Source organism: Eulemur rufifrons, chromosome 15 (assembly GCF_041146395.1).
Source record: "Eulemur rufifrons isolate Redbay chromosome 15, OSU_ERuf_1, whole genome shotgun sequence".
NCBI lineage: Eukaryota > Metazoa > Chordata > Mammalia > Primates > Lemuridae > Eulemur > Eulemur rufifrons.
Genome location: NC_090997.1, coordinates 52,760,325 through 52,776,053, shown reverse-complemented (window position 1 = coordinate 52,776,053; position 15,729 = coordinate 52,760,325). Strand labels below are relative to the sequence as shown.

General features: G+C 39.9%; 1 protein-coding gene across 12 annotated transcripts in view; it reads right to left on the bottom strand.

Annotated features, from left to right (window-relative positions):
* The window catches only part of KLHL32 (kelch like family member 32), a 139,098-nt gene that overhangs the window by 38,569 nt on the left and 84,800 nt on the right, over positions 1-15,729 (bottom strand). For 9 of the 12 annotated variants that reach the window (XM_069487975.1, XM_069487981.1, XM_069487976.1 and 6 more), the window contains one exon: positions 12,694-12,909. The exons of the other annotated variants lie outside the window; for them this stretch is intronic. In XM_069487975.1, the coding sequence (XP_069344076.1) occupies positions 12,694-12,909 (216 nt within the window). The remainder of the gene's footprint in view (positions 1-12,693; positions 12,910-15,729) is intronic. 12 annotated transcript variants of the gene reach the window in all.

Below are 15,729 nucleotides of genomic sequence, written 5' to 3'. Positions count from 1 at the left end.
GATTCAAGGACTTAATTCATTTTTGGAGCCTCTTCAGGTGAGGCTGAATTATCACCTAATGACTCTCTTTCCTATTCAAAACAAATAGCTTTTTTTTAAAGCAAGAAATAAATAATGTGAAAATAGAACACTTGAAGTAAAATTATAATCATTATGGCACTGTCACTTTAATATCTATGGACTTAATTGTTTTACAATTGACATGTGAGAAAAAATGTCCCAGGCTAGGTAGAAATACACTGCTGCATGTTCACTGAGCGGGGAGGAAATGAAGACGATACAAACAAAAAAGCAAAGCAATGATTTTAGCTCTCAGGTGCCTTCTGTATGAGGCCACTATGCACAGCTTAGGGACAGAAATAAAGCTTTTCCTTTATTTTTTCTTTCCCTCTATTTTTCTTTTTAAAAGGTATGCATAAAAGAGGTGCAAAGCTCATTACAATATCAGCTGCACATTGTAAACACTAGCATTATTAGATGCCTGTATCGTTTTTTACCCCATGCTTCATATAGCTACAAGATTAGGTGCTGGATTTATACAAATTGAAATTTGCAACTTTTAATAACCTTAGTGCTTCTACAGACAAATATCTGTCTCCCTCCCTCGAACCCTCCCTGTGCTAACCAACAAGGAGGGAAAAGGAGTAAGAACCCGTGCTTGCAGGTAGGAATTCAACAAACCGTTGTGAGACCTTGCGAGTGAGAGAAAGGTAAGGAGATGGAGCCGTCAGTTCCACATACGTGCCCATTTTGAATTCACTGCGTTTGCTGGTTAGCGTAAGAAACAGTGTGGAACTGCGAGAGCTGCTGCATTAGCAAACTGGCCAAAGTATCCCTGTCGTTTATACTTCCCCACTGCACAATCAGAATGGAAACATTTGCTCTATTGGAAGGCAGTGATAAGGACGGATTTTTAAAGTTTCCATTTTTAAGTGAAAATGAAAGAAAACTGCTCTTCTAGATGTGTTGTGCCTTTGAGCTCCATTTGAAAAAAGAAAAAAAAAAAGGCAGAGAAAGCTGCTGTGAAGGTCACCGAGTGAAAGAACTTCCTCAGGGCACAGAATAAATTAAATCCCAAGGAAAAAATAAAATGTGATTTCCAGAGTGTGAGGCACAAACTCCAAATGACAATGATTGACAGCCAAACTATATCCGTGCAATATCCAAGACTGCACGTTCTCATTTACCTCAGTGTAGCCAGCAAGCGCCCATTAAACATCCGTCTGATGCCCAAATTAACCTTCTTGGCAAACTGAAAGAGGCACAAACTATCATAATCAACCTTTCATTATCACAGCAGCCTCTAGTTAAAGGGTCAGAATAATTGTGCCATCAGAGCCTTGATTGTTTTCAATCAACAGACGGCTGGAGTGACAGCTCCGTGATGGAGGAGTCTGATGAAACCGCACCAGGCCTAATCAGAGCAGATGAAAGGAAGGCATGATTGGTGCAAATGAACAGTCGTGCCTCTCCTTTTCATTTACAATCTGAAATTACTCTTAAATTTGTGGGGGTTTTTTTTTCCCTCCCTTATGAGCACCACTGAAAGAATGTTTGACTTATTATGAGTTCTGACAGTGCAGAGTTATAAAACACAGGTAGGGTTATCAGCTGAGGCTTTAAGTGGGTATTCAGCATAATTCTAACAAATTCACTCTTGAAAAGCACAAAATGACTAAAAAGGCTTCCAATGACCTAACCTCTCCGTACTGTTTGATTAGCAGACCCATTTATTCCACGGGCATTCTAAATGATGAGAAGATAAAACCCAGGGCAGGAATACCCTGTAAATGTTTTCTCTCAGCCCCACTGCTCTGTTTACTTCAGTATCAGTTCCTCTGCCCTAAATCCTTACTGTTCTGTAAGAACAGTAAGAACATTAAGAGCTCAAAAGACATCATCCATCAGAGGGCATGGATAAAACTGGGGTTGTTTTGGTTAAGAACCTGATGCTATACTAGAAACCACAAGTGGTGGGAACAGAACTGGAATCCACCAACCCAATGCTGATATCAAAAAGAATATCTGGGTAAAAGGAATAAAAAATTCTATAATAGGCTGGCTAAATTTGGCATAAATAGGATTTGGAGAAAACTGACAAAATGTAAATCTACATTTATATAGCTTTTTGTTAGCAAATATACCCATTAACATCCTTAAAAAAATTAGTGATGAATGTTACATACACTTGGAGTAGCAAAAATAAGCTTCTAACTTCTATTTTCTTCTTTAATGTTGAGATCAATCAGGCAATCATGAAAATATGATGATTTAGGTCAGTACTGCAAAACAAAGGACAGCCAGCCATTTAGCTGCAAAGATAAATATGCATCTAATGCTTGTGTGTGTTGTATGTTTTTGTGTGTCGACCTGCACGTGTGTGTATGGTGTGAACCAAGACAGAAGACAGGATGGTTGCTGGCTCAGGATTCAGGGTAGTTTTGAACCACTTTACTCAAAATTTTTACCTAACACTTAGGCCATTTTATTTGCTAGGCTGTGTGTTAGAATGATGAGACAGGGGTATATAATTAACAAAGTAAAAAGCAGGGTTATTAAAAAGAGCCTTGAATTTTCCATGTGTTATTTAGCAAAATTTGTTCCCTCGGAGCTCAACGTCATTTTATGGGTCAATTGCTCACCATGAATGTACCTAGTATGTACAAAATTTATATAGTGCCACTACATGCAAATAGACTTTAAGCAGAATATTGCCAAATCTTTCATATGAATTTTTGTCACAGCTCAAAGTTTTTCTTTGTTTTTCCAAAGACAATTCCCAGAGGAAGATATCTGGCAAATGGTTCAAACACATGTACTTTCCAAATCCATCCTTGCTCTCGCTCACTTCTCAAGTGCTGTATTCTTCAGCGGGTCACTTTACGTCTTGTGTGCTCACAGGCACCTGCAGCAAGCTTTATCAATGAATGACACATGCGCCATCGTCTCCTGAGGGTTTCGTTCTCTCAGTGTGGTGTTGCCTTTTTAAGGCATGACTTTTTTCTGCCCAGAAGGCAGTTTGTGTATAGGTCAAATAGGAGTGGCTTTGGGATACTGACTACACATGGGGCTTTAAACAGGATTTCCTGGCTGTTTCACAGAGCATGAAGATGAAAAGCAGGCCAATTTGGGTAAGTGCCTATTCTAACTCCCAGAATCCAAGGGGTGTGGAATTAACCATTCTAAAGCAATACACAGCCCTTCTACATTGCCTAAATCTTAACATGAGAGGAGAAGAGCAAAAGGATTCTTCAGGGGACCTGGCAAACCTGATAAATCAACCCTTTGTTTACGTTATTATTTACCCTTTATTGGATTTATATGGGGCTTCACTCCAAAGAGTACACAGTCCCAGCAGTGGGCAGAATAAGGAATCGATTTCAGTCCTCAGCAGGTCCAATGTCATTCTCACAGCCAAAGCAAGGGATGCCTAAAGTGTATTTGCCTCTTAACTAAGCATCATTCTTTTTGGATGGAGAGTTTCAGTTTTAGTTTCAGCTGTGAGTAATTTCCCATTGTGATTGGCTGACTTATAGTCAATTTAGTATAATTAATGCCAAATTACATTGTAATTCACGTAGAATTACAAATTAAAAGCTATATTAGGAGCAAATGAATTAATCAAAATTAATGATATTATGCTCACTTGTTTTAAACTGTTAATAAGATAGGTCCTCCTAAAACGTTTAAACTTTAGCGCAACATCCATCACTCCTTTAATTACCTGATTTCCTTGTGTGGCCAGAGGAGGTAGTGTGTGGGTATTTCTCATCAAGAACCCACACAAAGAAGGTACGTACACTCAGCCTCCAGAGTGCAGGGCTCTTTTTAGCTTCTGTTCTCGAAGCATAAGTAGTATCTGTGCCACTTACCGATACTGACATATAAGTCTTCCTATAGACAAAGGGGAACAATGTAAAAAATCTTTGATATCTACCTTTAGAACAATTATAGGCATTTTTTTTTAAAAAAAGAGGATTTATCGGGGGGTGGCGGGGCAGGGGCAATATACGTAACCTAAACTTTTTTACCCCCACAATATGCTGAAATAAGAATAAAAAAAAAAAAAAAAAAAAAGAGGATTTATCTTCCTGGTTATGCATTCTCTACCAGAATACTGAAATCCATTTGCAGTCCTTCAGTGTGTCACCCCATGTAACAGGGAGGAGGTGGTCAGGTGAAGGAGCAGAACCTCACCATACAGAATGCACAACTCTGTATTACGGGTATAAAAGAAGTCCAAGAATGATCTTTATCTATGAATGCTGCCTCCAATTATTACCTTAAAATAGCTACTTTTCTCCTGCAGGTTTGTTGAGTCAAAATGTTCTTTATTTTTACTCCTAGCAAAAGTCTTGGCAGCAGGGGTAGGAGAAGCAGTGTGTAAGGATGTCAGTATTCAGCAATAAACATTGAGGCTTCTCCTGGCATCTCTTTTGAATGTCGATAGTTCTAGAGCCTATGGCCACTCCACAGATAAGTTTAGATCCTCTCCCTTAGAATGCCCAGAACAGCAACTCTCTACAGTCTGACGCAGCCAACTAGAGTGAACGCCACGGCTACTCAACCGGTCTGATATTGCAGGATATGGGCCCACAGGTTCGTTTGTGTTGAAAAGAGATTAATATTTATGCATTTCAATAAATTATATTTTTTTCCTTTTCTCTTAAATCCCATATGTAAACCATCACCCCACTGTTAATTTCTGCTTCATAAATTTTCAATATATTGGGCATAAAATGAAGATATAATAATTAATCATTTCCATTTGTTTCATCCAATCTCTAGTCCCAGATAGGGACAACAGGCTGCAGACTTTCTCCCACACAGTCTGTGTCACTGCAGCAGAAATAATGGCACTTCAGGTTCTTTACATTGATTTAAATCTCTTGATCAGATTTTAAAGCGATCCTCCCTTATTGGCTTTTGTTTCCTGCTTTATACTTCACCACCCTGTAAATACTTTGAAGAAATGAAAGGTGGTGCCCTCCTTCTGACAGAATTCTCTGTGCAGTCTTCCTCATCAAAGCATCTATAGATCCGATCTGGGATCCAACCAAAAAAGAACTCCAACACCCCTTCCTGGACTATTACTGGAGACATTCTTGGAACTTCCTGCAAAGTTGCACAACACGTGAAAATGAAAACTGATAATGAGGAAATGTCTGCTTCTGGATCACTCATTATAGAGTAATATATAAAAACTTTTGACTTAGAAGAAGATATAAAAGGTACTTTGAGGTTCTGTTTTCTTAGAGACTTGTATTTCAAGAGAGCACAGTGAGACCTCCCCTGAAACCTGTACTGTGAAGAAAGTCAACTACTGAACCTTTTCAAGCTTTCGTTTTCCTACTAGTTAAAATCTGGATAATACTTGCCTTATCAACCTTAACATGGTTGATGAGAGACTCAAATGAAATTAGGTGTAAAAAATGCTTTAAAATATAAAACTCTCTAGGCTTGCAAAGAATTATTATTGTTAGTATTATTATTGATGGACTTCTGTGCCTAGCCTCAGGGTTTCTAGCTCATATATAGCTTATGGTTGGATTTTATTTTATTTTTAAATCCCTGATAACCCAGGTAGCAGCAATATTACTGCAGGCCACCAATGCATAAGTAATATTCTCCAGTCATCTTTTTCCTTCTCACAGCAGCAACAACAAAAATATCAGTCTGGAAACAACATGAATCACAATGAAAATTAGAAGCAGAGAACATAAATATGTCATATCTCATAAATCACCTTGTTGTTCTGTTGTGCTTATTCTTTTTTAAAAAAGAAAGAAAACTATTAACTCATGGGAACAGCAGCACACGAATACAAGCTGGGTCTCCTGTAATTTCTGATAATCACTGCCCCTCGCAGCTACTTGACAACGTGCAGCTCTAGCACTGAGGATTAGCTGGAGTCCCTCTGAAATGAATGTGTCATGCATCTCACAAAGCCATACAGCCCAGACAAACAACAGCAAAGCCACCAGTCAAGCTACTCGGGGACGAATCCTCACAGAGGCAATAGCAGCATGAAGATCAGGAGGAATGACTGAATATACACTGTGGCAGCCGTGAGCACCAACCTCTGAAACAGCAGCATTTACGCAGCGTCCAGCTGGGGGCCCTTCAAGGATAAAACATCCTCTGGGCCCAGCACTATTTGGAATGCCAAGGAGCCACTGTTTATTCTCTTCACTAATATCTAATAAAAGGAAATGCAGATATCCTCATCACATTTGTAGAAACAACTGTTATGTATAATAGCTGGGAGGAACTATTAGAAGTTTCAGGAAGAAAATTGAGAAGTGGTACAAATTTGATTAGTTTATGGAATAGTACGTTAAAAACCAGAATGAGGTATCATGAAGATACCAGGAACGTATCTGGAAAAAAAAATAGTAATGACACATACATGTATGAAAGACAATTGACGAAATGTGGGAACATGATGAAAAAAAATTATAATTTTGCTTAGGGATAAGAGTTTTCAGGCCACAGAATTTTATTCCATTTCTAGTTACCAAGGTCCAAGTATTAAAAATGCAAATGGTACTCATAGAGTTTTGTGATTAAATAATCAACCATGGTCTGATTTCTTTGAGGCTTGGACTTGTACCACATGGATTAGCAAAGGTTTGCAACACCCTTTTGAGGGTATATACAATGAACAAAGCACTGAAGAAAAGGCAAAGGGACACAGGGTGATGTGGAAACATCCAAATAAAAGCATTTCCTTTTCCACTCTACTCATATCATTCCCACATGCCCCAAATTGGCAAAGAAATCGTCACACTATTTGGCACGGGTCAGTCCCTGCTGGGAAGGAATCAGGCATGGTGGGAAAGAGTCACAAGCAGAACGCTCCACATCAGACTCTGTAAGATCCAGGAAAGCAGGGCCCTGTTGGTTCTTTCCATCACTGACTGCCCAGCACCCATCACATGGCAGGCAACAGTCGTATTCAACAGGACATGGTCGGGCAGAGCCGGCACTCAATCACTATTTGAGATGAACAAAAGAAAGAATGAGGCACATTCCAGAGAACACAGAAGCAGAATGAGCAACATGACAGACACTGAGGCAGGCAGAGTGGCCATGATCCTTTCAATCCATGCGCACTACTCCAGGGAACTGGAATGATCAAGCCCTTCTTAATTTCTCTTAAAGTCATAGGATTAATTTAATGCACCTCTGTGTTCTTCACTCCTGAGTATTTCTGAACTTCTACTGTAAATTTAAAAGCTATGGACCAAAGTAGACAAGCTCAAGAATTAAAAGAGTTTGATATTTTTGTTTTGTTACCTCAGTTTCCCCATTTGTACTGCAGGAGAACAAAGCAATGATAAATGCAGAAGCATTCTTGACACTGTGATGTGATATTCAAATTAGAAGTGTTATGACAGTATTGTTTGACATGTAGTACTGTTTGAAGTTCTTGCTTCTCCCTGGCCAGAGGTACATTTGGGTCAATTTATCATCTAAGAGATAAAAGATGAAAGCTGAGTACATTGCTAATGTCTTCTACTTTCCGACTATAAAGCGATAGTAGCTTTTTGTTTGGGTTCACCTCTGGGACTCCTTTTGAGGAAAATGATTAAATCAAACTGTAATATGGGTGGTTTTGTGGTATAGATAAAAGCCCAGGAGCAGCTTGTCAAAAAACCACTACATTTGAGGTTGTTGACTACTCTAAACAATATGTGACTTATGTCTCCAGAGATGTAAAGTGAGTGTGTTATTAACGGTATGACTTAGGGAAGCAAATTTCCAACAAAAATATACGGAAAAATGCAGCCTTTAAAAGGCCGAACTCATTCTGTATACCAAGTTTTCTAGAATAAATCCAGCCTTTTATAGGAATAGTAGGATGTCTTATTATCCATTCAATACATTTGAATATGAAAACTCTACATTATTGTTTTTATTTATTATTTATAGAGTGCAAGAGAACAACACGGCAGTGTACAATGCAAACACTACAGCGCAGCCTCCGCCTCCCCTCCGGGGATATGTAATCGAAGGCAAATGTAAACAGGATCACTCCCCAGCCCCAAACCTCTTCGCCATACTAATATGGGACGTAACTAGGACAAAGGAGATGCCCTGCTAAGGGCTGACCTTGTTTGATGTCCCTCATGTGACCACTGAATTGTTGGTCTTATTATCTACTTAAGTCCAGGCAAAGTTAGTCTCAAAATATCAACAGGAAGTGTTAACAAAGGGGAAAAATGCATTGATAGGACCCCAAGTCTCATAAAGGAAGGAAAGTACAGTCCTTACAAAATAAGAGAATAGTTAATAAATTAATATTTAAAGTAAAATAAAGGCCGGGCGCGGTGGCTCACGCCTGTAATCCTAGCACTCTGGGAGGCCTAGGTGGGCGGATCGTTTGAGCTCAGGAGTTCAAGACCAGCCTGAGCAAGAGCGAGACCCCATCTCTACTAAAAATAGAAAGAAATCATATGGACAGCTAAAAATATATATATCGAAAAAATTAGCCGGGCATGGTGGTGCATGCCTGTAATCCCAACTACTCGGGAGGCTGAGGCAGGAGGATCCCTTGAGCTCAGGAGTTTGAGGTTGCTGTGAGCTAGGTTGACGCCACGGCACTCACTCTAGCCTGGGCAACAAAGTGAGACTCTGTCTCAAAAAAAAAAATAAAATAAAAATAAAGTAAAATAAAACATCTACACATTCAGGAACAAAGGTAAAATAAATCTAACTTAATAATTGAATATTTTTGTAAAGTCTTTCACCCCAGGATCTAGCTTCCAACACTATGCCATGCACAAAACGGATACTCAAGAAATACTCATTTTCATTTCCACAAACTATCTTTATCCATTTTAAAATATTTTTGCTTCTGCTACTTCAGAGATGAGATAAAAATTTAAAGAGCTAGATGAATGGTTTAAACTCCAAAGGACCCTTCCCATGTGGGATGAGGCCTGGGAGGGGGGTTGGTAGACCTGTCCTCTGCCCCTCCCCCCAGCACGGTGTGGGCATTTAGCAGGTGTTCGGTAAGTAGTGAAGGGTGGAGGGCCACTGCCTACCCCTATGCTGGTGTGTGTAAGAATTTATGTTATATTCAGGCTCTTTCTATAAACTGTACTCCCATGGAATGCAGTAATCGTCCTCTTATTCCGGTGAAAGAGAACCTGAGGCAGAGAACACACATTCCTGAAAATGAAACTGCGATTTGCCAGCACTTCGTATGAAAATGAAAGCAGATCCAATGCATGGGAGTGGTTGGGATTACTTCACTATTTTGTTCTAAGTTTTGTTTTGTTTTAGCTTTTGATGAAGAGTTCCCATGTTTTGGTCTTTTATTTAAAAGGATTTAATTGACAACTAAGGATTGTATATATTCAAGGTGGTCAACGTGATAACCAGCCATGCCGTACATTAGCTCCCCACTTGTTCACCTTATAACTGAAAGTTTTGTACCCTTTGACCAACATCTCCCCATTCCTTCCACTCCCCAACCCACTGTGGTAGTACCTGGGGCTCAGTTGTCTGGAACCATATACCGAATCTAACAGAAGGTACTTAACAGGGCCCCACTGAAACAGTTCTAAGAACTAAACCCAAAAGCAAAATTGAACTGGTTGGGATGTTTCAGGTCACAAATGTGAGTGACCTCATGCCCCATATTTCCTCTTCAGCTGATTTGCTTATTTTTAGTCTCTTCTGTCTTTGACCTCTATAAACCAACTTGGTATCTTTCATCTGGAATCTGAGAAGTTGCTGGCCTTGAAACACAAAACCAAATTGTTGAGCTGAATTTAAAAAAACAGTATTTTTTGAGGGATTTCTAGGTCCTTCTACGCCTAAGGTGTGTATGTGGTACAAGTCTCTACGTTACTTCTGAATATAAAGTTAACCAACAGACTAAGTAGTTTCATGCTATGGAAGGGAGAAACAAATTGTCTGGGAGGGAACGAGAAGCCCTCTGTGAGAAAAGAGACTGAGAATAAAGTTTTAAAAGGTCAGATGGAAGAAAAGAGCAGATATCAGGCATAATCTCAGGCATGATCCACAGGTTCACAGATCCACAGAATGGTCATCATGGTTGCTGCACATTTTGTTAAGGAAAGGGTCTGGGTAAGGGACAGCAGGAAAAAGTAAAAAAGAGTTGTTCGGTGAGGATAATTTGAAGGTTCTTATGACAGGTCTTCTGGTGAATAGTGAAAATTAGGCCTTTCACCAAAAAAGAGATTGTCCTCGATTACATTATCAGTATGTAGCAGAAGAGCCACCTGCGTGAACGGGTGTGTGTGTGTTTACTATGCTCTCACTTAAGTTACCAGTTGCACATATTAATCAAATAGCACGACCCCTCCACCTGCTTTTCTATTACCTATCCTACTCTGTGCCAATTTCCTTTCTCCTCCCCAACACCCCTTGCTTCACTGTTCTTCTTTAAGACATGGGATGGGGATTTGTCAAAGTCAATGAGCACTTTATTACAGTGAGAACACTCTGTAATGAACAATTCAGCAATTTAATGAGATTCTGTAGATCTGTCTCCAGCCTGTCCATCAAGTTTCACTTCTATAAAGCACCCTGACAATAATCCTCTGGCATACCCAATCTCCACCCTGGGCTGAATATTAGATTCTTCCATGGTATATTGCATTACTAGTATAACCTCGGCAAAAATGATGAACTTAACTATACCCGAGGCAAAATAGCTGGTCTGATTTGATTTTTCTCTATTGGATTGACTATGAGGAAATCACTTATTTACTAAGATAAAGCAAAAACAGTTTCTTATTGCCTGCTGAATGCCTAAATTGATAATATTTATGTGAGTCTTTTAATTCTTTCTTGAGGACCACGTATTAAAAAAATGTATTGCCTGCAGCAGAAATCAACTTTTAAATTCTACATTATAAAATTAGCAACCTTTAAAGAGGCAATTGTGATACCTCTTAAGTGAACAGTATGGAATTTTCTTGACACTCAGACATCTGCTCACTACCACATTGATCTTTGGCAGTACCTTCAATCATGCCACCAAAAGACATAGAGGCCACAAGGATGCTTGGCCTCAGATCTCAATTCAGTTAGAAAAAGTTAAATACAGGATTCATTCCAAGTCTCTTTTTTTTCCTCCTGGGGGTGAAGAAAATCTGGCTACTTCCCACTTTGAATTGACCAAAGTAAATTCTGTTGATTTATGTTTATAGGGGAGAATTGAACATAATTGAAATTCCTACCAAAAACACTTCCCCACCAACCCTTTCAAGCTCTGTCTGAACAAACGTTACCAGAAATACCCAAGAAACAGCAAAAATTTATGACTTTGGTTTTTTTTTTTTTTTTGGCCTTATATTTTCTTTGTCAAGATAGTATAGAATAGTGAAATAAAGACAGTGTAGAATAGTGAAGTTAAGACAGTGTGGCATAGCGAAGAAATAGAAATTAATCCAAAAAAGGGCAGGTGTCAGCACACTTAAATTTGAAGGCTGGCTCTGCTCTGTAACCCTGAGCAAGGCACTAATGCCTCATTTTGTTCATCTGGTAGATTGGCCATTCTTCAGGCCTGCTGTCAATACGTTTACAAAGAGCCTGAGATCCAGGCAGCCTTTAGTACACTGCCCCTCTTATTATCCTCACTGTTGGAAGCAATAATGAAGAGGGAACTGATTAATGTAATACAAATAAAGAAATAAGGGAGAAAGTCATCAGGAAAATCATCAATCAGTAGAGTCAGATGCTGGATAATTAACCGCTACCTATGACTCTGTTTGGGCCAGAATCAAAGCACCCTCTAAATATCATTTGAGAAGAGACCAGGAATTCACTGTTTCATCAGCTAAGACTTGAAATTTTTCCTTGTAGTCTGTATGTAATTATTTTTCAAATGATTGTGAAATCTTGAAGGCGTGGTGGCCTGGAAGTAGCAAAACGGCTAGCCAGTGCTTCAGAGAGGGAAGACCGACGGTGCAAGAGGAAGGGGGAAGATGGGTTCTATCTGCCACCCACACTGCGTGGATTGTTTAAGGATACTCACTGGGGATGAGCAGAAGAGGATTTAAATTGAATAATCAACTTCAAAACACAAAACACCCTCCCATCCCCTAAGACAAAGGAGTGACACAATGTAAAAAGAGTGCTTGCTATGTCAGGCGAAAAGGCAAGGCTTAGGAAAACAGCAATGAATGCAGAATGAACTAAGGAGGGAGATTTCTCCACTGCAGGCAAGAGCTTCATTTCATTCCAGCTCCAAGCTGCTCTCTGTTGCAGCAAAGAAATGTTTCTGAATTGTTTACAGGAAAGCCCAGAATTTATTCTGATTCCACTGGTCTTGAATGTGCACATATATCACTTGACAATCCAGTTTTCTCACATTCAGTTTAAGAAACAATTTTTTTTTTTTTTTTTTTTTCAGGGAGAAAACCCTTTGGCTCTTTCTGACGTGACCACATTAGGTTCTGGGAAGCCACAGCGAGGGTCTCACGCACGAATCTCACCTGCGATCCCCTGAGTTAAGTTGCAGTCATCGCAGGGCTCCGAGCCTTAAGGGCTAGTGTTCTCCAATCACTCACCCATCCAGGAAGCGACTTCTCAAACTTCAATCCCAGGAGGACCAACCCAGATAAAATAGTGGTTGTTAATCCTCAATCCTTTACCTTCTAATCATGCCAGGCCTTCTCAATGCCCACTGAGGACCGCGCAGAGCACCCTTACCTGCCAGATCTGCTCCTCACTCAGGGAGGTCAGGCGGTCGCTCTTCAGGACCTCCTGCAGCAGGCAGTAGGGAAGCGTTAGAACGTCTTCCGGGCGGCTCTTCAGGAGTTCAGAGAGATGTTTCACTAAGAAATCTATCACCGCTTTCTCCAACAAAGTGAGGTTAAAGAGGTCAGCAAGTCTGTACAGATCCAAATAATTAAAGCTATTTAATTCCTGGGTGCCAAAAAATAAAAATGAAAAAGATCTCTTAGAAATCAATCCACAAAAGGGCAGGCAAGAAATTAAGGTTGACTCACTAAGGTTTTCGTAACAGGGGTGGGAAAAATGGGACTGTTAGTGGAAAAAAAAATCTCAATTCTAAGGCTTTGGGTGGAGAGAGAGCTGCTGCTCTAGAATTCATAATTTTTCCTCATTTTATTCCTTTTAAAACCCATATACTTAAAGATGTCTAATAAAGGAAGTAAAAGGGGCTTCTGGTTTGACTGGCTGAAATGTTACTTTGCAACTTTTCAGACACATTTTACTAATGCAGACAATTGATGTTTCTACCCTTACCCATATTTTAGAGCTCTCTTTTTTCCTACTAAAGATAATGTAAGGACAGAAACTGAGATTCATGATTAGATGACAAAAACTATATGCAGAGAGACTGACTCTGCTCTTTTTCCAAAACCTCAAACTCAGTATATCTTTGAGTTTTACAAAACTCACTGACTTAATCAAAACAGAGTTTCACATGTAAGGTCTCAGGAAATGAGAACATCTCAAAGAAAAGGCTCCTACCCCAAATAATTCTATATTGAAGCCACCTAAGATTAATGATTTTTAATTGTTCTTTGTTTTTGGTTAGCCTCAAACATTCACACCACGAGTGGCGTTCTTTCCCACCGTTTCAAAGAGTTTGTTTTGGGGGATTTCACCTCTCTACAAGCTCTCAAACTCAAAGCCAGGGCTCTACCATAACAGCCCCAGAGACCAACGGCTTCCGTGGAACCTTTGTCACTATAACCCATGGAGAAACAGAGAGGGCACGTACACTTGTTGACAGAAAATTCACATATTTCCAGTAGAATGAGAATGGGCTTCGTTCTACTTTCACTTCATTTTTAACTTGTAATTATTAATGCACAAGCAATATTTTCCAATAAGTTAAGACAGAATGCCATCAGGTGGCTATTTTACTCTATTGATCTATTTAAGTAATTTTCCCCCTTTTCTAGTTACCTAAGGATATTAAGAATTCTTTACCAAAGGGCGTGTAGTTTGCATATCAGCAGTTAAACCGTATAAAGTGGGAAGTTGAAGAAAAAAGAAAACCCCACTGTCCCTGAAGCCATGGTACCGTAGCACACTCTCCGCCTATCGGGGCAGACAGGCTCTGTGAATTTAAGCAAAATCATCACTTCTTGTCCTTTCGGTTAAGACCACGTGTGAGCAAAATAAGCATCAATAATCCTGCTGTTAAGCATTTCCATTAATGTGATGGAGGAGGTGGAAAGCAATGGTTAAATTGCATTAAATGCTCACCGTGGATAGGAAAAAAATCATTGCTGTTTTAGAAAGAGTGCCATTATGTTTCTGGTATAAAAAGCAATACATGCTCATTTCATAAAATTCAGGATATACAAAGTATGGAAAACAAAAATCATTCATAATTTCACCATGCAGAGATAATCATTATTAATGTTTGTGATACACACTTCTAGACTTTTTAAAAGGAAGTCTTTTATATGTCAAGAAAAAGAAAGAATAATTGCATTCAAGGCAAAACAAACCACCAGCCTCCACTGGCACTAGGAGGCAGCCCGGGCTAGTGGAGAAGACAAAGGGCCATGAAGTCCCGCAGACCTGGTTCAGATCCATCTCTGACACTCACCATTGGCTGGACCTCAGTCACTGCATCTCCTTATTCCCCATGTACAAAACTGAGAGTTCAACCAGCTCACAGGGTTGTCATGGAGATAACGTATGAAAAGCAGTTAACATAATAGTCGGCACATGGGGAAAATATACAAGAGACATTTTAAAGAACAATAAACTATATCTGAGTATTTGGTATGCGTAAACCATGATTCATCACTGATGCAAGGAGGTCAAAACGAAGAATGTGTTCTCTTTGATACCCAAGTCTTGAATGAGGCGTACCATCAAGTCAGGGAAAGAAAGGATGGCCAAAGCAAAATCCATAGAATTGGGTTATAAAGCAATTGCATGTAAATGCTTCCCACATCTGTAATACTAACCCAAGCCTTTCTCCTAAGCTCTAAATTCATTTTCCCCACTGCGTATAAGAGGACATCTTCTCTGGAGTATCCCACAGCCATACTGAACTCATCATGTCCAAACTGTACTTATTTTATGTAAACCTGCATCTTCTGTGTTCCGTCTCTCAGAGAATGGCCACATCTAGCCACTGACACCAGGGACCCAAAAGCTGGCCCCCATTCCTCCCTTCTATCTAGTCAGTCACCAACTCCTGTCTGTTCTTCCTCCTTAGCATGTCTTGTTCTGTCCCCTATCTCCTGTCTGGACTTCCTGCAACAACGTCCTAAATTACCATTCCTGCCTCCAGTATCAAACTCTCAATTCTCTCTTTTTACAACAATCTGACCACACTGATCATCTGTTTAAAGCCTATGAATAGGTTCCCATTTCCTTCTGGGGAAAAGTCCAAAATCGGTAACACTGCACAGGGCTTCCATGACCTGGACTCTGCTGATCTTCTCATCCCACAGTGCAGCAATGCATCCATCCTGGCGTGGCACCAGCCATGACATTCACATCCCATGCCAGGACTCCCGTAGGCACTGGCAATGCAACGGCAAGCAAAAACAGGCAAGCCCCAGGCCTTTAGAGTATATGGTTTACTGGAACAGACAGCCAGGCATAAATCAAAAAAACTTATAAACAAATGGAAAATTATAACTGAGGTGAAGGTTAAAAAGGGTAGAATATAGAGCTGTGAATGGCCACGAGAAGAGATTTGGCCCGGAGTGGAAAGTTAGTAAAGGCTTCCCCGAGAAGGCATAGGAA